The sequence below is a fragment of the Harpia harpyja genome, chromosome 1 (assembly GCF_026419915.1).
Source record: "Harpia harpyja isolate bHarHar1 chromosome 1, bHarHar1 primary haplotype, whole genome shotgun sequence".
Lineage (NCBI taxonomy): Eukaryota > Metazoa > Chordata > Aves > Accipitriformes > Accipitridae > Harpia > Harpia harpyja.
The window spans coordinates 103,451,988-103,477,315 of NC_068940.1; the positions used below are offsets into that span (position 1 = coordinate 103,451,988).

At 47.7% G+C, this 25,328-nt stretch overlaps 1 protein-coding gene across 2 annotated transcripts; it reads left to right on the forward strand.

The window, feature by feature from the left end:
- The first annotated feature begins 343 nt into the window (after positions 1-343).
- On the forward strand, positions 344-21,558 carry XIRP1 (xin actin binding repeat containing 1). Of its 2 annotated transcripts, none has more exons than XM_052807611.1 (4): positions 344-491; positions 10,646-10,806; positions 12,086-12,139; positions 13,768-21,558. In XM_052807611.1, exon 4 carries the CDS (start codon positions 13,768-13,770, stop codon positions 21,451-21,453), a length of 7,686 nt encoding a protein of 2,561 aa, XP_052663571.1. In that variant the 5' UTR covers positions 344-491; positions 10,646-10,806; positions 12,086-12,139; the 3' UTR covers positions 21,454-21,558. The 2 variants fall into 2 exon arrangements, with proteins under 2 accessions (XP_052663571.1, XP_052663578.1); XM_052807618.1 differs by lacking the exon at positions 344-491 and adding an exon at positions 6,052-6,104.
- The last annotated feature ends 3,770 nt before the right edge of the window (positions 21,559-25,328 follow it).

Consider the following 25,328-nt stretch of genomic DNA (forward strand, 5'->3'; position numbering starts at 1 on the left):
ACTTTGGCTGTAGCCAGAGGCAAAGGGGGCCTGGCCGTGCAGATCACAGCCCGAGGACATGACAGTGAGTCAGGGAAATGCCGGTTCCCCATTGCACCACAGCCTGGAAGCATCCCCCATCCCGTACTGGGTTACACCAGGGGTATTTTGAATGAATAAGTTCTGAAAATAAGTCAGGCCCCCAGACTTCCTCAGGCTCCGTGGGATTGCTAAAACTCATGATTGACTCAGCCTGGTGGAAGCGCAATATCATATCACTCTTCCCTAAAAATAGACCGAGTGGTTCATCCTCTCAACATAGCCCAGCGCTCGGTGATAAAACCAGCTGCCAGAGACCACTGGGAGGCAGTGAACAGGACCGAGGGTGTGGGGAGTGGAGCAGGGCTCCTCATAGGATACACTAAGGGCTGCCCAGCTGTGAGTTTCACATAGATTTTCCACTGGGGCTGTCTACGGCGTGACACAGCTGTTGGGACTACCGAGACCTCCCTGTAAGTAATTTGGGGGGTAGATTAGAGAGGGGTGAAGTGTTGCATGAATATGAACTTCAGAGTGATGCTCGAATGCAGGGCAAATGAGGATGCTTAGCACTTCATGCTATGAAAACGGTGTTGCAGCTCATGGAAAGCCATGGATTTTATTTTGTTGGCCCAGAGTTTGGTAAATCCCACCCGCTGCTGCAGAAGGTGCTGTCTCTGTGTTCCACGGATGGTGGCTTTGGTCTGATTCAGCACCATCTTCTAGGGTGCTTGGGCATGTTTAAGGCAGAAACAGAGCATTGTACGTGTATGCTTTTCCCTTGTCCTGAAATATTGAAGTTCCTAGCTTTGAGGCTTAAAGTCACGGGGCCAGATCTGTGTCTACTCTCTCCCCCCAAAATACTGTTATTTACCATGACTCTGGTCACTGTGACCAGCAACAGGGGAAAGAATCTGTACGGGATTCGGTTGAGCCGGATGGATGCTGGGGGTAGAGGGGACATCTTCCAGATCTAAACCGTGTTCAGGACTGGTAGGCAGTGGGCAGCAAAACATGGACTGTTCAGGGGAAATGAGCTTTGCTTCATCTTACATCCCTAGGGAAGAGGAGGCACAGTAGGACGAGTTAAGGAGGGAATTTCTTTCCCTCCCTCTTCTCTCCTGGTCTCCAGGGAGGGCTGAGAAATGTGTTCGTGACCCTGAGCCAAAGAAAGGGCTTCAGGAGCCTGTTAGGTCAGCAGCATTAATACGGCGATACCATTCCCTATTTGTGCTCACGTATGGAAAGTAACTCCAAAAAAACAGCACGACTGTAAGATGGAGCAGAAATCTCCTCCTGTGTGTGCGTCTCATACCTGATTATCCATTTGCTGAAGCCTTTTAGCTCTAAGGTCTGTGTCGTGGCCAGTAGAAGAGAGCCAGGACTCCAGGTCCAGGTCTCGGTGCTGCCCCTCAGTCACTGTGTGATGGGCCTGACCCCAACAGCCTGAGCTGACAGCAGTATTTTCCTGCTCATGCATTTGGCGGTGGTTAATGTTTCCTTCTGAGATACACGTCCTTCTGATTGCTGCGAGAATGACAGAAATTCTTTAGCTTTCCCCAATTCCCTCCAGGTCTCCAGTTTTCACCCAAATCTTTGCTGGAAAATATCTGAAGTAGCTTCAGGTTTTTATTAGAAAACAGGGATTTGGGGAAAGAGACATGAAGCTGATGCATCAGGTACAGATAACACTTGATGAGAAGAGGCAAAATATGAAAACCCATGTTCTTGTCCAGGCAAAGTGGTAGATAATCCGCCAGTGGCAATTAAGAGATCCAGCATAGGTGGAAATTCATAGGAACATCCTACAAAGGCCATTTTCAGTTCTTGAATAGATGCAGTATTTTGCAGGATACAAAAGGTTCCTTTTGGGGGGAAACCAGGTGAGGATGCCCTAACCCTGTTGCTAGGGAATGAAAATCCTTCTTCAGCATTGGCAAAAACTCCAGGTCTGGGTCTGAACATGGTAGCAGGAATCTCTGCATTAAGTACTGTACAGTCTGGTATTTTACTCTTTTAAAGCCAACCATTTCTCTCCTCCCCCATATTATTACTGGCAATTTGCCTCATTCAGAAACAAATGGAAATGCCGGGGAAACTTAATAGCTACAAGTGGGTTGGGTTTTTCTCTTTAAAGCATACTGCTAAATTTTTTTTGGCTGTGGCTGTTTCTTCCAAAACAGTATTAAGTTTTCTTGGTTGTCAGTGATAAAGAGCTGACAGCAGCATGGAAACACCATGATAAGAATAGAAAGCAAAGGCAGGGTCTCAACAGCTCCTCAGAGCCGCATGGTATCCGTGCAATGCCCGTGCGTAAACACCATGGCATGGCGAAAAAAACCGCTTAAAAATGCATGCCACAGCCCTGAGCCCGGCTGTGCTCTGCATCCCAGGCGGGATGTGGAGCCGGTGATGCTCTCAGGGCTCATGCCTGCCCAGACATTCCCAAGGTATCTCTTCACGGTGGTTAGCGAGGGCTTCCCTTAAAAGGTCTGGTATTCAAGGCATGCCGAGAAGCCCTCTCCCCAGGCAGAGGTTATTCCAGTGGGTAGCTTGGTGTTGCTTTCCCTGGGAAAGGGGATTTTAGAGGGAGAGAAGCTGCTGTCATGAATGGTCATCCTGCATTGAAGCCTGCAAGCACTGAGATACTGCTCTATGGGAGAAGGTAGAGCACACAGAGGACATGGAGCCTGGCAGAGGGACAAAAATAGTCCTGCTGCCGGCCAGCATTCAGGGACAGGTGAAATAGAGAAACAGGGAAATAAAAACAGCTCTCGTTGGATGCCAAGCAGGGGAGTTTATCACCATTTCAGTGAAAAAACCCTGTATAAATAACAGATAAATAGTTACTGGAGGGTACGAGAACAGTGCCGGCATGAGCGGGGCATGATACACCATCCCCAGCATGTCAGAGGGCAGTGCTGGATGCCGAGATGCCAGCGATACACAGCCTGGGGCAGCGATTTATTAAACATCTGCTCGCCCTTTATTAACCCTTTGCAAATAGCAGAGGAACATGGAGAACGAGGCAATGCTGAACGGATAGTCGGGGCTGCATCCACCTTGTCTAGGCACTTTGTAGCCCAAAAGCAGGGGGGCCAACTCGGGTGATGTTGAAGACCCTCTCTAAGGAAAGACAACCCCACAGCAGTTGGCCCACTCGGGAAGGCCACGTCCCCAACCAGCAATGCCACTCGCAGCTGTCCCTCAGCAGAACTTCTTGGCATTTTTTGGTACCAGGAATAGAGTCCTCCACATTCCTGGATTTTTGCAAAGCCCAGAAATAGCCCCGAGCTGCCTTGGGGCAGATACTCAGCTTCGCCTGAAGCTAAATTTTCCCAACTCTTCTCTGGAGCTGTTTAAATTACCTGGGGGTTGTGGTATTGCTCCAGCAAAGGAAAGTCCAGCTGACACTGAGGAGCCAAAAACATTTGCAGAAGTGACTAAAGATCATGAACCTTCAGTTTAGAGGTGCTGGAAATTGTAGAGATCTGATTTTGAAACTCAAGTGCAGGATACAAGACACTCTTCAGTAGCTGTTTTTTCCTTCATCCCCTCCCACTCCCTCAGATCTGCAAATGCAACTTTATACACATGCAAAACGTTAATTGACTATAATTTAGTAGACAATTCCTAAAGCATGAAATGATATTTTAAATCTTATTTCCTCTTCAACACAGCTGCTTTTTAATTACATTATTTTATTTTACTTATTTGTTTAGCACCTTCCTCTGGTTCTGGCGCTTTTCTTTTCAGCCTATTTCCCACGCCAGAATTCATATATTAGCTCTATGCACCAGAGCTGCTCAAGTGATTGCAACATATGGCTTGCAGACGGCGCAAAATCTTTCTTAAAGCTTTTCAAAAGAGAATGATTTATATTTTTTGATATGCGTTAGTCATTACATCTATGATCTATACCAGAGATGCCCCCCACCTCCAAATCAGGGATCCATTGTACGTGATGCTGTACAAACTTATTTGAAAGGACAAGTTCTATTCATGAAAGTTTGGAAGCAGAAAAAAAGTGTTGTTAATTTGTATGATTTTTGTTAGTTATCTAACTGTAATCAGTGGTGTGCTTACATCTGAGTTGGTTAGGCGAGCCTGTGAAAATCTCAGTTTCCACTTTAAAAGACTGATTCCTAGCCTATGTACTTACAACAAAAAGGTAACTTGGACCAAAACAGTCAAAAACCAGATGACTTCTTTTAAAAAAAAAAACATGTTTACAATCGCCACTCTCTCAAATAATTGGCCAATCAGTGGCAAAAAGAAAAAGCTTGAATTTCAAATCCTCACTGTCCTTTGTAGAACTGAAAATGAGAGAAAACACTGCAGTTTGCAAACAGAGCAAAGTGTGATCCGGGAGTCAGGAGGGAGTACCCGTAAGGATAAACAGGATGTTTTAGAGCATCACTGGTCCTCACTCTTTACTAGAGGCTGCCTAAAATCCTGTTGAAGCTCTCTGCTGTAGCCTTCTCCGATCTTTTTTCCCCTTCCTTTGGAAAAAATAGCACATGACATTTTAAAATGCGCTAAAAGCCTCAAGGGTGGGTCAAGAGGCCAATGAGAAATAGCTAGAGATGCTCTCCCCTCCCCAAACCCTCACCCTCTCAGGACTACCCTTCCCCACACACCCTTCACTGCAGCATCCCGGGACCACTCACCCTTTCGGCAGCCTTCAAACTGGGGCAGCAAGGAGCCGGCCCCGCTTCCCACACCACCTTCAGCGTGCGTCTCCTCTGGCAGAGCTTCCCCATGGACCAGGACCGCCAGTGCAGGGGCTGGGGGCAGAGATTTAAACCTTTCCCCGCTGACCGAGCACCCCCAATGGGCTGCCAGGCTCCCGGATTAAGCAGCAGCACTGGTTTCCCGGCCAGCTTTTATGGGTGCTTACCCATCCGCACAAATTCCCCCAGCCCAGCCATGGAGCGGTGCCGGTATTTAGGAGCCCCTTTTGTCAGGGGACTGATTCTCCAGGGTGTAAAGCTGGGAGGAGGATGGGGTAGGTGTGATTCAGCGCATGCAGCTCCTACATCCAGGGACAGAGGCTCTTAGAAATGAGGTCCCCATCCGCAGGGACAGGTTTCCAGCTTCGTGAGGGGGACGGTGAGTTGCTGAGTTGTCGCCGACATGCACGCTAGGGACAAGCAGGTGGGAATGGGGACACACATCCAGCCACACAGCCTGAGTCAGGGGACTGAACTGGTAGTAACCGGCTAATTGGGAGTAACCCACGACCTTCCCAAGCAGGGAGGAATAGCAGAAATGGCCCCAAATTCCCAGGAAACAGCCAGCCCAGAGCAGCACAAACCCAGGAGCATTTCCATGTCAGTTCACCTCCATCCCCTTGGAGAACAGAGTCCCTTTCACAATGTGAAGAATTGCTCTTTTCCTGCCCTGATTCCCCCGGTGCTAAGAAGCTCCAGGACACGGGTCCCTTTGCTCCCACTAGCCTTTGAGTATTGGGATTCGGGTCCTGCACCGTGGGATGCTCCGAACATCTTGCAGCGCCCAAGCCGTGGCACAGCCAAGGGGTGAGACACGTCTGTGGTCCATGGCATAGGACGTGCCAGGTCCAGCAGCTGTCGTGACAAACCCGAAGCTGATCTGCAAAGGAGCAACGTCAGGCAGCCACTGAGCAGGTGATGGAGGATGCCGAATTCGGCTGGCTGGGATGGGATGCTCTCCGGAGCACCGCTCCCTTCGGCGAGCGATGGAGAGGGACGGGACCCTAGCACAATTTGCACCACTGGGCTATCCCTTTCCCTCCGGCTCGTGCAAGCCCTGTGCAAGCCCCCGGCTGATCTCAGGCCCCGTTACACAACCTCCAGTTCACGGACTGCCGTGGGGCACCCACGGCGACACAAAGGGCTTTGCTTAGCAGCTGTGTTTGCTCAGGGCGGCTGATTTTGGGAGCAAAGCCGATGACATGTGGTTGGCCAGGCGACCCGGGAGACTGGTGCTGAGCTTGCAGCTTCCTTTTTTAATAGGTGACTCAGGCAGTCGGTAGCTCACTGGGGTTGGTGGTGGGAGCCAGGCTGCGAAGGAGTGCCAGCGGCAGAGGTGGTGGACACCAACAGGTGGGTAGCGTTGTTTCTTTATAGGATAAAGTGGTTTAAACAGAAAGCCGAGCAAGCCGGAGCTGCTGTGTTACTGGTGAGATGGGGTTTTCTCAGGAGAAGGAGGGGGAAGGGGTTTTGTTAGTGATTTGTTTTCCACTTGTTGGGAGCTGGCTGTCAGATGTAACATGATTACAGTTCAAGAGACCTGTAATATTGTCTTCAGCAGGAGGCACAGCAGTTGAGTGATTTATGGGCTATAACTGAAGAGGAAGTGAGTGAATTTTTACATGAATATTTAAGAGCCTTTTCCCCCCTGTTCCCTTGCCTTTTCCCCTTGTGTCTAGAAAGATCAGTGAGTACAAATGAATATGAGGAATGATATTTCCCCCATTGCAAGTTTCCAGGTCCCACAGCCCTCCCTGCCCACCTGGGGTGCAGCTTATGGGGCAGAGAGGCTGTAAAGTGAGCCTGAGCTGCACATATGTGGAGCAAGGGAAGAGCTAAAGAAACCCCGACAGCTGCTCCCTATGGACAGTCCTAACATTGCAGCCCCTCACAAGAAATGTGCAGATTCATCCGGCGCCAGACGCTGGCACGAAGGACATTTTGCCGACAAATCCCAGCGGGGAGGAACATTCCCCGTATCCTTCACTTAGACAGCAGCGCTGTCGGCCGCGGTGCCAGCCGCTGGGTGGGACGGGAGGAGGGGGTCCTCAGGAGATCTTTCCTTCTATTTTAGCTCACAGGGGATGCTTTAATGCTTGAAGTATCAGGTTTAAAATCCCTGGGGCCGCAGTCAGTGCTAGTCAATCAGCGCCCCGCACGGGATGCATCATTCAGCGCTGGAACGGATGCCGAACGTACCAGCAGAGCCCTTTTGCTCAGCGAGGCAGAAATGTGGAGCACAGCACAGCTCTTGAACTGGACTTCCATGCCCTCCATCTCATACACAACAAATAACACCCTAAGTCCAGTCTGTATAACATCCTTTGGCTTTGCTTTAGCATCCCCAGCTGGGAAGTTTCCCCCTCCCTCCCAAGGGATGCTGCGCAGCAACACCGTGCTCACAACTCTTCAGATGTCCTAGGTGCCGCTTGGATGCTGTTAGCAGCGCACGTGTGACAGCTCGGCTTTCTCGTTAGTGGAATGAACTGTTGTTCTTTTGCTCTTATCTATAATTAGCAATTTAGAGGGTGGCAGCAGCCTGTTTCGTCAGGCAGAGCTGCGTGGTAGGACCAGACTTTCCGCAAGCGCAGAGCCAGCCGCCTGCCCGGAGGGTTTGAGCAGCCCCCATCTAAGGCAGGCAGTTTTGTGAGAAGCGATAAGCAAACAGAGGGCTGTGCATAGCCTGTGCACTGCAAAAATGTCAAAAAGGGGAAGAAAAAAAAATTAAAACAAAGGCAGCAATAAGGGGAAGGCTTTAACAAAAACCTTACATCTAATTATACCCATCATTAAAACAGAAACCCTGTGGCCTTTCATCCATCCAAGCTAACAGATGAAGGACTAGGCAGCACTAAGGCTGTGCTATTTTCCACTGCATGGACTGGAAATCTTCCTTCAGCTGCATTATTCGTTCTTGGCTGGAGGGGCTCATTGCACTTCTTTGTGCAGCATCTCAACCCATGGGCCCATGGGCCAATGCAAATTATATCAGCTCAGCGGTAATACCCACAGCCTGCAGTGGGAGGAGACCATTAAACGTTACCAGCCCAGCTCTAGGACATGGGGATGCTTTTGCTAAACACTTAGCACCGAAATGGTTAAGCACAGCAGTGCTTGTGTCAGCCCTCGGCAGGGTCCCTGCCTTGCTGTGAAGTGCTCCCATCTCCTAGAGGTAGTTTTTAAGGGAGTTTTTTCAGTGTGGCCATGCCCTTGCCAAGGGCTTGTGTTCATTCACCCAACCAGAAGAAAGGCTGCAAATCTGTGCTTGGTTTTCTTTCTGCTTTAAAACTATCAAGGCTGACTCTCCCAAGATCTCCCCATTGCTGTTACTGGTAGGCTTAGCCAAACCTCATTACCTTGCAAGGAAGAAAGCTTCTGTTTTCCAGACTGATTGGACCCCTTTTGCCTTTCCAGTAGGTAATTCAGCAATGTAGGAGAAAAGAAAGAGATTCCCAGACGAGATTTTTCAAAGCCCTCTTCAAAGCTTTCTGCAGATAATTCAGCACATGCTGCAATGCTCTTCTCACAGGGTACAGCCATAATACGGAAAGACCATGAGATCTGAGGTACCTTTGCTGGCAATTACTTCGCTTTCCATTTTTACAGAGTAGGCCCCTTCAAATGTGTGCCTTGAGCCTCCAAATGAAGGGAGAAGCCCACTGCAGCAGATAGAGGGGTTTGTGTTAGCAGATATTGGCACCAGCTCCTGTAAAAACAGTGTTTCAGCCATGCCTTGACCCTCTCCTCCCCATTTCCAGGGTGCTGTTCATCTCAAAAAGCCAGGGACCTAGTCAAAGTTTGGGATCTCTTGAGCAGAGTGGGGAAAAACAGATGCAATCAGAACATGGTTGCAACCTCGCAGCCTATCTTAAGATGCAGCAAATCTGCCCCAGCAGTGCCACTGTCTCCACTGGCTGTAGATGGATAATTCCTTTTGACTCAGTGTTCAAGCTGTGGACAGCAGAAATCAAGGAGAGAGGTCCCATATTTACACGGTGACTTAGCAAAAGAAGCATTAAGGAAATATCTTCTGTTTCCTCCCCTGGTGTCCTAGTGACCTCTGGCAGAACTGGGCAGCTAAATCTTTATTGCATCCCACTGCTTCCTCATGTATCCAGCCTCAGTTCTGCATCAAAATGCCTGTACATCTGCAGGAGCAGCTGGAACCAAGGACAAAAGAAACCTTGGGGTTTGGCACCTTCCAGCAGCACACTGGCCAGTATCTGACAAGCTCACTGGGGTCCCTCTGCTTCTATCTTCATGGCTTTTTGGTGCCTGCTTGTCCCTGTAGGAACTGGTATTTCATTTGAAGCACCAGCTCCCGGAATCCTGTTAGTATATAACATTAGCTGTTGTCACTTTAAAATAAAAACAGAGTAAATCTCCTTCGGTATTTCAGAGGAAAAACTTGAAAATCTGAACTCAAAATGCAGAAAACAAAGAAAAAGAGTCATTAGGTTTGTTATTTACAAAATCTCATGATTTAGGGGCTGAGATTTGAGGACAAAAATGCTAGAATTGCTGCAGTGCTTCTAATGTGCACGTATTAAAAAGTACATCAGCCCTTTCCTGGCTGTGCAATAGCTGGATTTGTGGAGAGAGAGCCCATTGTTCAAACAGAAAGCATTGCAAATACCGCACTAAATCCAAATGCAGCAGTGCAAGTCTGCAGATAAAAGGAGAACCTTCTCGTGTTTTTACAGCGGTAACAGAGAAATTACAGCTCTGACTAACCTGGAGGACTAAGATGCACCATATAGGTGTAAAGCTCTATATAGGTCTGTGTTGGGAGGTGGAGATGGTCATCCTGCTCACACCTAGCAGAGTAATGCAAAAAAAGAAATTCCTTAGCTAGAATTTGGAGTTGCCTCTTTCTTTGAAAACTGAACCCATCTGCATTAGAGCCATTAATTTTGACACGAACCTCTCTCGGGGGATGGACACAGCTCTCATCCTCAGAGGGAGGGGAAGTCCCCGCTGTTTAGGGGGATGAGGACCAATGGGGAGGGAGTACAATAGATGGGAATGAGGGAGCATGGCCCGAGCATCATCCGAAAGTACACGACCGCTCCAACCATCCAGCCCCTCTGTGTACACCTCAGGAGGTCTGGCTAATAGATCCCCTCCTCCCAGAGTAGCCATTTCTCCATGAACCAGATAGGGACATCCTCAGCTGTAGTCATCTCCATGGGAGGCATCTGAACAAAGGTAGGAGGAATGCTGAGTATCTTGAATATCTCAGCAATGCCATGATGGGTCCCGGTGGGGGCCCCGTGGAAGCTGGTGCAGCTCAAAATGTCAGATCTCTAAACTAAGAGCAGGGTTTGGTCCTCTGGCTCTGCCAAAGACTCCCTGCTACATCCTTGGGGAAGTCTCGTAGCCTCTTCATCTCTCCGTTCCCTGAAACAGGCTCCCAGGGCAGAGGTAAAGACAAATAGATGTAACTGCTTGTGAGGCACAGGGATAGGAGAGTGGTGCAGCCACGGAGCAAAAAAAGTGGGAATTGGTTCAAGCTGAACATGCGTAGCTCCTTCACGTCCTCCGACTCGCTCATGTTTGGCAATGGCCTTGCCCAAGGATGCAGGAATGGGTGCAGGCTCTGTGCCCCACCGGCAGGATGGTGGCATCAGGTCACTGCCCGATGTGTTACTCTCATCCAGGCTCAAAGTCCGTTTCAGCCATGAAAGAGGTGGAAATGTCCATGTTTTCTCCCTGAACCAAAAGGGCATGATGTTAAGTTTTGGGGGACCAGGGCGGGGGCTGCCAGGGCAATCGGTGTGCAGATGGCGGAGGCGCCTGGCAGAGCCCTCGGTAAGCGATGCTCACACTCCAGGCTGGCCGTGCCCTCGCGTCTTTGGCGCATAGCTCACCACACACGTCTGTCCCTGTTTCAGATGAGAGGACGTGGTCATTTTTAGACATATTGGACGACGCTAGCCACATACCTTACCAAGGACGAGGGAGGTCCTCTGCGCCCTCCGTGAAGGAGCTGTCGGCTCTCTATCTCTCCCAGACAGCTGCTGCTGCTGCTCACCCCGGCAGCCCCGCACAGCCGGTAAGCATCGCGCCGCCGTCCTCCCCCTCGCAAATCACCAGCGGCATCCAAACAATGTCCTGTCCCAGCAAGTGGCTATAAAAGGGTGAGAGAGAACATGTCTGGTTTCATAAATCTGGAGAAACACAACATTTGGTTTTCCAAAAATGACCAGTTTCCCCTTGTCATTTGCAAATATTGAATAAATGTTATCAGAGGTGCTGATATGTATGTGTATGATGTATAAGCTGCATATACATACACACACACATATACACATTATATTCACACATGCACACACATACCAAACATACACACACGTCTACATCCACTAGCTCATAGAAATTTTTATTCATACGTAAGATTTCCACCTTATTTGCACATACATATTTACACACTCACATCCATGGAAGAAATATTCGGCACACAGCAACACATACATCTCCATGCTATACCCGTTCCAACACATGCACATATATATATATATGTCCATATATATCACACACAGGCATAACTTTACAGTGCAGCCTCCCTCTGTTCCTCTGTTTATAGCCCTTGGTCTGGGATCCAGGGATTTAATCACCCACTCCGGGCTGATCATCAGGTCATAGGATAATTCAGGTTATAAGGTTTATGAAGCACTGAGCTATATTCTTCCCATTTCCCCAGCTCCACTGGTGATCCAGGAGTAACACGGGATGTGATTTCACATCTGGACCTTTCCTGCAGGCACGTTCATGCTCCCTCCCACTCTCAGTCTTTTGCAGGGTCCCTGTCCAGAGATGCAGTCTCTCAAGCGTGTGTCAGGGATCTGTACTGGTGGAGTCCAAACTAAAGCAGTCCCAGTTGAAAATAAATGAGTGGAGACTGTAATTGGAAAATTACAACTGGTTAGAAGTCTAAGGAAAAAAAAAAAAAAGCCATTTCAGAACAATGCATTACACAATCTGTAATGCAATTACAAACGTAGATCAGTTTTATTTTTAAAATATTGAAGTAGAAACAAAAATATAGGCTAAATCAAACTTTGGAGAAATCAATGCTCGTTTTGGTTTTCCCTCAACTCTAAACAAATGTGTTTAGGGTTTTGTTTGTTGACTGAGACTTTTAGAAACAAATATTTTTGATCAACCTGGAATAAGATTGTTTTTCCCAGCTGTACAGAACTGCCAGTGAACCAAAAAAACCCCTCGCTTGTAATGGTTTTCAGGTCTCTGTAGTTGATATACATATATATATACACACAGATAATGTGTCTTCCTATGCAGTTTGATGTCATTTCTTCTCGTGTCTTTTCCAGAGTACTGTGAAGGACAACTCCACTCACTTTCCCCACAGACAGAAAAAAAGCAAGGTAAGAAATGTTAAAGATAAGCACCGTTATCTAACCAAATATTTGTGGACTGTGGTGGAGTGTGATTTAAATACCCTTACAAGGCAGCAAGGAGCGCTTTCATACTGAATATAGCTATCAGCTGCTTGGTTGCCCTTCCCCATGTTCAGAAGTTCTTCACAGATCCAAAAAAAAACTTATTTTAAAAAGTGCATTCAAAGTACATTGGCTCATGTGAAAGATTTGCATGTTACACTTGCTGTAAAATATGCTGATTTTGGTATTCTTGTGTTTTGGGTTTTTTTACTAATGTTCAATACTTATTTTTAGCCAGAACAATCTGTGTGTAACAGAGTGAAATAACACCGCGCGCCATTGCTTTGAGCAACAACTAATAATATTCCAGGCATAACTCTACAGACGTAACTCCACAGGCATGCCAAGGGTCAGCAGATCTGTTTACTGAAAGGAAAGCCACCAGGATTACAGTCTCTTTTAGATAATGATTACAGGCCTCAGCTACCTTCCCTTTGGATAAATGCCAAGCTAGTGCAGGTTGCAGGTATTCAGTTCAGCATTCAGCACCCAGGCTTCCCAAGCTAAGGAAAAAAAATGTAGCAAGTGATGCTCAAAGGTAGGCTAAACAACAACAGTCCACCCTGTCACGACTGACCCTCTGCTCGCTTCTGTACCAACGCTGCTGCCAATTTTGAGTTGAGCTCAGGCTGACTGAGTCTACACAGGTCTAACTTTTGCTGGCCCCCAGCTATGGGTATTACCCCAACCTCTGGTCCCTCAGCCTTGTTTTTTCCTCCTAACAGAGCACAGAATTTGGCCTGCTGATTCCAGCAGTTTGTAAAACTTAGTTAGTCTCATGTCTGTACAAGTCTGCAAGTCAAAAGAGCTTTATTTAAGTCTCTAATTGTGTAACTGTGCATCTATTCTTATGCAAATAATGACGTGGGGTACTCTGCTGAGTCCAACAGAAGAAATCATTAATCAGACAAAAGCCCTTCCCCAAGCCCTCACTCCTGTGCAGTGGGCAGCCCATGGTGCTACCAAAAGCCCATCGTGCTAGCTCACTGCCCAAAAATAGGCTGTCCTCATCAGCTCAGTTAGACACTTTGGTTCCCTCTCCCCATTTTCTTCTTGGGCCCTCTTCACCAATAGCTCTTTGGCTTTCTCCTGCACCCATAGCCTATGTTCCCAGACTCTCTGCAGGTCCTCACACTGCCCTAGACACTTGGGAGCAGGGAGGGAAGTTAACTTTTAGCTCACTACTCTAAGACAGCCTTCTTCATCTTATTCTCATGATCACTGTCTCTTGCTGACAGCCCAAATCAGGTATCTCTGTCGAGCTGTAGCTGAACTTAATCCTGGAGACTGTAGACTAACCACCACACATGCCTGGATTAGAGACCTTGCTTTAGAGTGCGTTGCTGTGGCACTGGAGCTAACACCGAGCCTGGAGCGTGTGCAGTGGTGTGATGCTTTGGAGTGCTGTGTGCTACTGAACCAAAGGTATGGAGCTTAGTAGGTGCATGGATTTCCCTTGTTGGCTGGCTTTTTCCTTTGCCGTTCTCACTATTAACGGCCATGGGGTTGGAGGGTAAGAGATGACGCTGACGTTTAAAACTGTTTCCCTAAAGATGTCAGAAGCTCAGCTATCATCTAAAGTTGCCATCAAGAAAATGGAAGACGACTTACCTCCCCCTCCCGCCCTTGGCTCAGTCCAGGTCATCGCTCCAGGGAGCCAGGATCTCAACCCACTCCCTGTGCCTCCTCCAAAGCAAGCGTTCTCCAAGTTCTACCAGCAGCGTCAAGTGAACGAGCTAAAGAGGCTCTACAGACACATGCATCCTGAGCTCAGGAAGAACTTGGAAGAAGCTGTGACGGAGGACCTGGCAGAAATGCTTAATACTGAAGATCCCAATGCACAGGCATCTGTGAACCTGGACAAAGTTCTTCCAGGGGAGGTTCAGTCCATGCGCTGGATTTTTGAGAACTGGGCACTTGACTCCATTGGGGACCATCAAGCCACAAAGAAGCTGGCAGAAGAAGAGATCATTCCCGGTGGGGATGTGAAAAGTACTTCCCTGAAGTTTGAAAGCCAGTCAATCAACGGGGACAATCTGTCAACATCAGCCAAGGTATCAGAAACAGACCTTGCCAGAGGGGATGTGCACACTGCCCGATGGCTGTTCGAAACGCAACCACTAGACTCATTAAACAAACTGTATTCGGATGAAACTGAAGTGCAGGAGGCGGTTCTCAAGGAGCCTGTCCAGGGAGGTGATGTGAAAGGTGCCAGACAGCTCTTTGAAGCGCAGTCCCTGGATGCTATAGGACGCTGCTGTTCAGTGGAGGAGAAAAGCATCCTACAACTCAAGTCAGAAATCCAGGAGCTAAAAGGCGATGTTAAAAAGACTGTCAGGCTCTTCCAAACAGAGCCCCTCTGTGCCATCAGAGACAAAACTGGGAACATCCATGAAATCAAGTCTGTCTGCCGAGAAGAAATTCAGAGCAATGCAGTCAGAACGGCTCGCTGGCTGTTTGAGACTCAGCCCCTGGATACCATCAACAAGGACACCTCCAAAGTGCAAATAATCCGTGGGATTTCGCTGGAAGAAATTGGAAGGCCAGATGTCAGTGGAGCAAGGTGGATATTTGAAACTCAGCCTCTGGATGCCATCAGAGAAATCACAGTTGAAGAACAGGATTTCAAGGCTTCAACGGATTTTGTCACAGGGGCAGATGTCAGTAAGCAGCGAATGCTCTTTGAGACCCAGACTCTTGACTCTCTGAAAGGAGAAGCATCAGAAAGTGTTGTAGCCAAAGAACAAGTCATTGGAGGTGATGTGAAATCTACACTCTGGCTATTCGAAACCCAGCCAATGGAAACCCTGAAAGACAATTTTGAGGTGGGACGTTTAAAGAAAGTAGAGCTTTCAGCAGAGGAGAAGGGCGATGTGAAGCAAAGAAAACACGTCTTTGAGACCTGCCCCCTTGGCAGCATCTCCAAGGCATTTGAGGAAGAAATTCCAGCCACCAACATGGAAGAGGTAGTGAAAGGAGATGTGAAGTCTTTCAAGACCCTGTTTGAGACTCTCCCCTTAGACAGCATTAAGCAGGCTGATGCTGAGCCCATTACCAAAGAAGAGGAGAAGATTCCAGCCGGCAACGTCAAAGCCAACCAAATCCTGTTTGAGACAACACCTCTGTATGCCATCAAGGACAGCTTTGGCAATTTCCATGAAGTCACCTCTGTAAGCAGAGAGCAAATCATCAGTGGTGATGTCAAGAACTACAAATGGATGTTTGAAACCAGGCCCCTGGACCAGTTTGATGAAAGCACCAAGAAAGTGGATATAATACGGGGGATCACAAAACAAGAGGTGGTGGCCGGTGATGTCAGAACAGCCAAGTGGCTCTTTGAAACTCAGCCCATGGATGTCATTCATCACCGAGCCATGCAAGGTGAGGAGCATCCCTCGGTGAAGCGGGAGATCTCCCAGCGGGGGGATGTGAAGACCTGCAGGTGGCTTTTTGAGACCCAGCCCATCCACACCCTGTACGAGAAGGCTGAAAAGAAGCAGGAGGAAGATGGTGGTGTGCCCCAAGCTGATGTGAAGTCATACACATGGATGTTTGAGACTCAGCCCCTGGACTCCCTGAAAGGCCAGGAGGAGCAGTATTTACAAATCAGTAAGGCGTACAGTCAGGAGGAATTACAGGGAGTTGACGTCAAAACTGTCCGGCACCTATTTGAGACTGAACCCTTGGGTAGCAGTGTTGTCGGTGAAGCTGACCGCAAAAAAAACATGCGGTACTCCAGTCGTGTGGAGATACAGTCTGGGGAAGTGTCCAGAGTGAAGGAGTTCTTTGAAGCTAAGCCCTTGGATACAGCCACCAAACCAACATCCCAGAAGGATGATGGGACAATTGAAGCCGGATCTGTGCACAAGTTCACTTGGCTCTTTGAGAACTACCCCATGGACTCCCTGAAGGATAGCTCTGAGGGCATCCAGGAAATCCCTCCAGAGAAGGATATCAAGGGGGGAGAAGTTGGAGGCAAAAGGTTTGTATTTGAGACCTATTCCCTTGACCAAATCCATGACATAGTGGATGAGACAGAGCTCCAGAAGATCCAGAAAGACACCATGAGCAAAGCTAATGTCAAGTCCTGCACAATGCTCTTTGAAAGCCAACCCTTATATGCTATCCAGGACAAAGAGGGGGGATACCATGAGGTCACCTCAGTGCAGAAAGAAGAAATCATGAAAGGTGATGTGAAAGGTGCCCGGTGGTTGTTTGAAACTAAGCCTCTGGATCAGATCAAGAAGGAAGAAGAGGTGTTTGTGATTAGGGCTGTCACCCAAGAGGACATCAAGAAAGGAGATGTCCAGGCTGCCCGGTGGAGGTTTGAGACAGAGCCTCTTGACTCCTTCTCAGGGGGAAAGGCGTCTGTGCCCAGAACAGTAGATGATGTGCAGAAGGGAGATGTTCAGTCCAACAAGCAGCTCTTTGAGTCCCAGCAAGTGGGCCAGAAGAAGTACGTGAGGATGGTCAGTGTCAGTGATGTTCAGCGGGGTGATGTGAGGACATCCACTTGGCTTTTTGAAAACCAGCCTGTGGACTCCCTGTACGGGGATGCAGAGAGAGGATCATCTATCAGTACAGTGCAGAGAGAGGACAGCCAGAAAGGGGATGTAAAACGCTGCACCTGGTTGTTTGAAACCCAGCCAATGGACACCCTTAAGGACCCAGAGACGATGACCAGTGTTGGGGCCCAAGAAGCGATCCCTCGCGCAGATGTGAAAAGTACAACGTGGCTCTTCGAGAGCACACCCTTGGATAAATTGAGTGCTTCTGAAGGTAGTATAGAAACGGAACTGAAAGAAAGGACCATGAAGGAGACTTTAGAGACGCTCTGCACTTGCCAGGCTATTCAGCACGATGGGATTCTCATCGAAGCCAATGATATGGAGAGTGTGAAGATGGTGAAGTACCAGCTCAGCAGCCCAGGTGCTCCAGAGATCCTGAAAGAGGAGATTGTGGGAGGCCATTTGCAAAGGATCATGCTGCAGCTTCTGCACAGAACCAATGTGGAAGCACAGAGTGTGCTGGTGGAGGAGGACAGAGAGGGCAAGATCAAAGTAAGCCCATTGCAGCTACTGGACCAGCGTGAAGCTGTAAAAGGCAAAGAGGACTTCAGCGGAAATGTAGCTAAGGCTTTACAGGGTCTCCTCAGTCAAGACTCTTCCATCAAAAAGGGGATGGTCTTACAAGAGACAAAGTCAGGATCAGTGAAGATGACTCTCTACTCCCTCCTGTTCCATTCTGTCCAGCAGAAAGTTGTCAAGGGGGATGTGAAGTCAACGATAGGGAGCCTGTTGGCTTCTTCTCAGGAGCAGAAAGCAACAGCAACCGTTAAGCGTGAGGACAATGAGAAGGGAAATGTCCAGCTTTTTGCGAGCTGCATTGAGAAGGGAGATCTAGACTATCTGAAGAATCTCCAGCAGGAGTCGGAAATACAATCCCTCATCTCTTCCCAAGCAGAGCAGGGAGCAGATGAGAGTGCCCCACAGGTTGTGCAGGGGGCTAAGATGCATATCTTAGCAAATAAAGAACAAATAGAGAAAGTAATTGCAGAGCCAGGGGCTATGGAGGGAGCAAAAAAGGTATTTGCATGTGAAAGCATGGGCAAAGAGGGTGCATTAGAGAGAGAGGCTGTGCGTGCAGCAGGTGTGACAGGCACAACTGTGCAATGTCTTGGGAAGCCCCTGCCCACAGTCATGGGAAAGGAAGAAATTCTGTCGGGAGGGCTTAAAGTGACTACAAAGTCAATCCAAAGGGTTGCAGATGTCAGCAAGAAGGCAGAGAAAGAAGAAGCCACCACTGCCAGTTTGAAGGAACCCAAAGCTATGATGCAAGGTAAATTTCAAACCCAAGTGACGGCTCAGAGGGAAGTGGCTGGGAAACAGCAGAGTTTGGTGACTGGGGAAGCCAGCCAGATGCAGCCAGAAGAAAAGGCCCTTGGGAGCGATCTTCAGGCTGCAATGCAAAGCCTGAGGCTAGCAACAGCAGAAGCAAAAAACATTCAACACCACGTCCAGAGCAAGCTACAGAGGAACAGGGAGGAGGTCCACACGGCCTGCAGGCAGCAGGCAGCCAGCACACAGGGGACAGTGACCCTTCAATCAACCGTACGCCAACAAGACTCTGCATCCACCACACAGGAGAGCACCAGCACTGCCATCAGGACCACCACCACTAGAGTCCAGGAGGCATCCAAGACCCACACAAGCGTGTCTCAGAAGAGCATAGCATCACACAAAAAGGTCAGTGCTTCAGAGGAAGTACAGGGAGGACAACTATTGAGCCAGGAAAGCCAAGTCATGCCTAGTAGAGATTTTAGCATTAAGGATGGCCTTTATACTGCCACACCCGTGAAAACCTATATAAACCCTTTTGTTGAGTCTGATTACAAAGAGCAATCAGTGCAAGAAGAAAGAGATGTTATTATCAGAGGGGATGTACAGACAGCTATCAGAGCACTGCAAAGTGCCGCCACAGAACAGCGCCTGGTAGAAAAGGAGGATGTTGTCCGAGGTAATTTAAAAGCCACACTTCAGTCGCTGGAAAAGTCTAACGTTAATGTCTCCAGAGGGGATTTTAAAGCCGCTATGATATACAGAAATGCAGGGCAGTCCTATTCTGTGTGTAAAAAGAAAAATGAGACTCCAGTCGTTAGTAACCAGACTGCTGTAGTGGCTTCAGGGTCTCAGGCTGATAATGACTTTCCTCCTCCTCCCTCAGTTGCTGTGATGAAAGCAGAGCATTGCCCACCCTCAACTAAAGCAACAAGAGAAGGTGCCCTTCCACTACCAACCAGCAAAGATGAAGCCCCAGGATGTTCTGCACCACTCCAGACCCCTCTTCTTGCCCTCCCTTCTCTGTCCTGCAAAGCCAGTGATCAGAGTCCTGCAGAGAAGCCCAGGACGCCTCCAAAACCAGAAATTACTGCCCCACCCCGGAAAAAACCTGTTCCCCCTCCAAAACCTGAGCACCTCTTCCACGAGGCACATTCTGCCTCTGCAAATAACGGCACAAGCAGATCAACCAAACCCATCCCTCCACCCATCCCTCCAAAACCTTCGGGCCTGAGGGAGATCAGCAAGCCAAAGCTTCCCCCCACAGAGCTGGGATTAAACTGCGTGGAAGTACGTGAACAATCAGGCCATGGGGAGGTTCAGGCAAAATGCTGCACTTCGGAGACATCTGTGAACAAGCCTGTCACAGTTCAGGGTATAAGCCCTGAGAGAAAGCTGCCAAAAAAGGCTGCCAAAACCCCTCTTCAAATGGCAGAGGAACGGTATAAGGCTAGCAAATTAGGACAAGGAAAGGTGGAACCAGAGAGTGCTAAGACTTCAAAGCCAATAAAAAATGGAGTGGTTAGTTTTGAAGTCGAGCATGCAATGATGAACGGGAAAGCAGTAGCTCCAAGGCGATGCCCAGGTGAGGTGGTTCAGAGGCATATAGAGCTGTGCCAAGAGGAGAACGGGTGCTCTTCAGTATCACATCCAACCTGCCCTGCTAGAGCTCAGACACTTTATGTGTCAGGACAGACTGAGCCAAGCACCTCCCCTGTGGGCCACACCGCTCCTCCAAAGAGAGGAGATGACATTGCACAAAATGCCTCATCCAAGGTGGAAAGGGAAAGTGTGTCTAATTCTTATGGATCGTGGGACAGTCAGAGGGTCGTGCAGCAGGTGAATGAGAGGAGGCAAATGTGTCATTCAATGTCCTTTCATCAGCAGCCAATGAACTCCTTTGAGGAGCAACAGCAGGGGAGTAGTGGGCAATTGAAATGTCCTGATGGGGAGGCAGACACACCTGCCCAGGAGAAGCCAGCAGTTGTTATGAGAGAAAAAAACAAGAGAGAAACAGAAGATGAGCGTCGGAAGAGGCTTTCAGTACACAAAGAGGAGATCATGAAAGGCAATGTCAAGGAGGCTATGGAGATCTTTGAGAACCTCAGGAGACAGGAGGAGCTGCAAGAGATCTTGACTCGAGTGAGGGAGTTTGAGGAGGAGACAAGCAAAGTGGACGTGAAAGCTCTGAAGAGCTTTTTTGAGAAGGTCCCTGACTGGGTTGTTCGTCAGAAGGCCCACCAGGCCAAGCAACAGGACAGGGCTGAGACACTGGCAAAGGAGGACACCGACAGTGTCTCCTCAGTGGAGCTGGTTTTTGGGGACCTGGAACGAGCAAGTGCTGAGATTATCCACCTGAAGGAGCAGACACTTGCCCGGCTCCTGGACATCGAGGAGGCCATCAAGAAAGCTCTTTATTCTGTCTCTAGTCTCAAGTCCGAGTCAGACATCGATGGGCTCTCAGGGCTGTTCAAGGAGTCTCTGGGGAACACCCAAAGCTCTGTGAGCAGCAGCAACATCCGTAAAATCAGTATTGTCTCAAGCAAAGCCAAGCAGGAAGGAATCACACTGGAGACAGGGGAAGCAGCATCTGTGGAAGGTACAAAGGTGGCAGAAAAGACCGAGGTAACGAAGGCAGAGCTAGAGGTCCCTCACCTCATTCAGTCTCGTGTCAGCTCTCCCTCCTCACCTTCTTATATCTCCATCGAGTCTGCTGCCAGAAAACCAGCAGAATCACCCAGGACAGCACATTCCCCCTGGGACATCCCTTCACCAGACTGTCCTGACACTGCAGGAAAAAGGGATGCTTTTGCGAAGGACAGCTTTAGCTCCTTTAACCATCCATCAGCAGGGTCTACTGGGCATGACATGACCCCCTTTGAGAAGAGACCAGAGCCCGTCCAAACAAAAGTTGGCCTGAGCTCAATGAAACAGCACACCCTTGGCAATGCCAACCACCCGATCAGTGAGAAAGAGAGGTGCTCTTTGGACACCTCCAAAGGCAGCTGCCACTGTGGGATGAAAGGCGGCTTTTCGGACTACTGCTCCCTGAATGTCCCCAGCCCGCAAAATCCACGGAGGCAGAAAAGCATCTTGGAGCTGCAGACAGGGCCCGATGGGTCCAAGCTCTATGGAGCCACCCGGACTGTCATGGAGCAGTACGAGGAAATGGACCAGTTTGGAAACAAAATCATCACTTCGTCCACCACAGTCACCAAGCAATCTGAGACACAAACATCTTCCACGTGCAATGTGGCCTCTCATCCCCAATATGAGGTATCTGCCTCACCTGTGTTTCGGAGGTATTTGAAGAGCCCAGGCGAAGACTTCCACACCAACGGCAGTTTTCAGGAGCCGGGAGTGGTCTTTGTCACCTTTGGCAACTCCAAGCCAAAGAAATAGGAGATTCTGGAGAGCAAGAGAGAACTGTATAAGACAAAAAAGAAAGTCCACAACAAAAAAATCTCCTGGTTTATCCACGTTACATACAGGGATTCGCCTACACCCCTAAGGACTTCTCAGGGTCATCGTCTTGGTGTTTGCGTACAGACAGGACAAATGCAGTCTGCCTTGACACTGGAGGAGAACAGCCCTCACCTGGCCAACCCAACAGACTTGGTGCTGCACCACAATGCAGAGCCCTGACACTGTTAGAAGCACAAGGGAAAAATCCATCCATGGGCAACTTAGGGTAGCTTCTTCCCTCTAGAGTGTCGGGGAAGTGGCGGGGGGCGGTTGTATCAGGCTTCTCTGAACTAATACAGAAGAAAGGATAGGTAGGATCAATTAAAGAACCAACCAATCTGGTCATTGACGAACACCTTTATGCTAGCTTCTTTTTCTAATTTTAATATAGATTTCCAAGAAGGGCATCCTAAACACACATATACACACATGCTCATATTGATGGGTGAGTTGGATAGGTTTTCTCTTAGCAATTAACAAAAGAAAAGGAAAAAAAAAAATCTCAAATTGCTATCACTGTTGGGGTTGGGGGAGGTATTTATCAGTTTATTTTTCAGTTCCTGGAAAGTACTCGATGCTACTGAAAATTGTCAAGCCAAGACCTACAGCGATTATCAGTGCCATTCCCCCAAAGAAAGATGCTATGAAAGATTCTCTACTTGAGTCAGAATGGTTACTGCTTTCCTTTCTTTATTTTTCAAATTGTAATTTATTATTCAATACATACAAAAGCCTTATTTTAGATTTTCCATGCTTTCATACATGTTTACTGTTTAAATTCATTTTGAGACTTTGTAAAGCAATTTTCTTTTTATTATGACTTTGTTTTGTACATTCTCAACTCAAGATTTTAGATATTTTGTGGCTTTTTTTTTTTTTTTTAACTTCTATTGCTGCGTTCTGAAGGTAAACATTACCTCTAAAAATACTTTCGTGTGGTTGAGTTTCTTTTGTTAAGTGCTTGGTTCCTTTCAAAGTACCTAGAAAGCATCCCTCAATGAATTAGTTGAATCACATATTGAGAGCATTCTAAATCACTGGAGGGATTTTAGTCTACATCTTCTTTACAACGTGGGCAGATTAACGGCCCTGCGGCAATCAGCATTCATACTCTTGTCTGAAAACTGAGTGGAGTTCAGGATGATATGCACCACCCTATCCAGGACCCTGTGCAGGTGTGTGGAGACTGAGTAGGATGTATACACCAAGAAAGGTCTGAACACTTGCCTGTACCCATTTCCTCCATGTGAGAAGGCAGCAGAGGTTTTGTGCCTCCATAAGCCTTACAAGGAGGGGCAGTTGATGAACCAGCCATTGCTCAGTGCTGTGCCTCAACCTCACATCAGAGGTTGGCCTCAGTTTGGGAATGAGGCGAGCAAGCACAGAGTTTGCTCCAGATGTGGGAGAAGGCGAGGAGCCTACAGAGCGACTGGATGGTTTCTCAGGGAGCTGTGTCCTACTGCCTGGCTACTCACCCCTGAGTCTGACTGTAGACCTTCTGGCTGGTCTATGGCAAGCCACTTCATCTCTCAGTGCATCAGTTTACTCTTCTGCAGAAGGGGACAGTAACCCTATTCAAAAAACCACCATGTTTCAGTAAGATATTGTGGTTAATGTTTTGGTTTTTTTCCTCTGAGGGAAAAGAGCTCACACTGACGACTGAAGAGCAGGACACTGGGGAGGAAGGGACTGTTTCAGCATCTACCACTTCACATCCCCGAGTCCATAGCTACATTTTGAAATAGCAAATAACATCTCACATCATGCATTACCTTGTTCAAGGTGTTGCAGACCAAGTAGAAGTTCTGTTTCAACCCCCAGAAAAGCAGGCACATACCCAGAGCTCTTTGGTTTGCCTCTAGGACCCCATAAATTTGCAAGTTAGGTATGCCAAAAGAATATAATTATCAGTTCCACCAAAGAGTATGCCGAAGGTTGAGGTAGAAGAACAGATCATCATAAACTGAGTGTATGGTTCTCTGGTTTCACAGAAATAACTGCTTAGACTTTCCCAATTGTTTTAGTAGGACTAATTATAGAAACAGGGGAGAATTAGTAATTTGGAGCTGCTCTTCAAAATTTTTCCAACACTGCTTTCTTATCCTTGATTGTTTCTCATCTTAACTTGTTTCAGGATGCCCGTAACACATGTTTGTTTCATTTCTTTTTAAGGACAGTTGCAGAGCAGTTTTAGTAAGTTGCAAACAGGTTGCTTGGGCAATGAAAATTATTCCACAGGAACTCAAATAAACCCAAATATCCTGCACTGCCAGTGCTTAAAAATACTGATCTTATTGTTTGTGTTTCTGGTTTTACAGGATTTCTAAATGTCTCAATGAGCCATTTATGAGGCTAAGATCATTTGAGTTGTGTTTCTTTCATGGTATTTCCATCAGCCAGGAACTGAAATATCATGACGGGACAGATGCTGCATTATTTCAGGACCATACATGGCTCCTTGAAACACTGAAAGAGCTGGAGAAAAAAACAAATGCAAAGATCTGAAACTCAAATACAAGCTGATGGATCAGCTCATATTCTCAGACTTTGCAATAATAAACCAGCAGAGCATATACAAACTTTCAAATCCCAAATGAGTTGTCATAGTTTTTCTGTGATCTTTGGATACAAGGCATGACATTGTTCACCATTCTTTGCCCTAGTGGGTCGCTACATTCTTACACGGTGCTAGGTAGATATTTTCAAGAGCAAAATGGCTGGGAGAATTACCTGGGCCGGTGGCCAGAGGACAGATGGCCTTGTCTTAACTGTACCTCCTTGAGTGGTCAAAGGAAAAATTCAGCTACAGATCTGGTTCTCTTGCAGCAGTAGACATGAAATATGCCACATTTGAAGTGCCTACATCAAGTACTACCCTTCCCAGCTCCATTTCAGCCACTGGTCTCCCTGAGGATACTCAGTCTTAGGTTAGAAAGCTTTGTGGTCACCATCTTCTCCACCTGTCAATAACACAGGCATGTTCAGGCTGACCCCTCTTATTTTTAGGATTTTATAAAGATTTTAATTCACCTACGGAAAAAAAGGCAACAACTGATAAGCCAGCTGCAACTTTCAGCATGGCAGTAATCAGCAGTGTGCTAGAAGAGCCTTCTAGGAACACTCTGTAACTGCTTTTCACAGAAGACTTAAGATAATTTCCTTGCCCACAGTGCCATTCAATTGCTGCTAATCACCTCTCTATCTTCCAAACCATTAGGAAGGCTTATTCCTGGGGCTGATAAAAATACCTCTGAAGAGCAAGAGTATTTGCCATGCATCAGACCGTGAGCACTTAAAATAAATCCCCTGGTGAAAGAGACCTATAAAAGATTATCCCACTTTGGAAACACACTCCAGGAGTACATGCACTCATTCCCATCTAAGAGTAGAGAGATCTTGTTTGTTTGCTAAACAGCTCTGCTTCCTTCCTTGGTATGAATAAAGGAAAGTATTTTTTTCTTATGCAACAGAGACATGTCAACCGTTACTCTTTTCTCTGCCAGGACACACACCTTCGTGCTGTATGAGAGCTTGTCACTGTCAGAGGAAATGCCTGGTGGAGTATCTAGAAGTAACTGAGATCTGTACTGCCAAATACAGCAAAGTTGATCCATTGACTGAGATTTATTATCGCCAGGACTGGCACTTTGCTCCATCGTCACAGATGATGCTGTGTTCCTGCAGCTGCCCATCACCACTCACTGTTCTTTGCCAAATAGCCTGTTCATTTCCTCCAGTGAAATGACATCCATGCCAAAGGTGCAGAGCTTCGATTTCTCTTGGAGAGACCCACTAACACAGCATCACTTTTC

What these genes read in the sequence shown, in the direction of transcription:
- XIRP1 (XM_052807611.1), top strand. Translation starts at nt 13,768, where the DNA reads ATGTCAGAAGCTCAGCTATCATCTAAAGTTGCCATCAAGAAAATGGAA.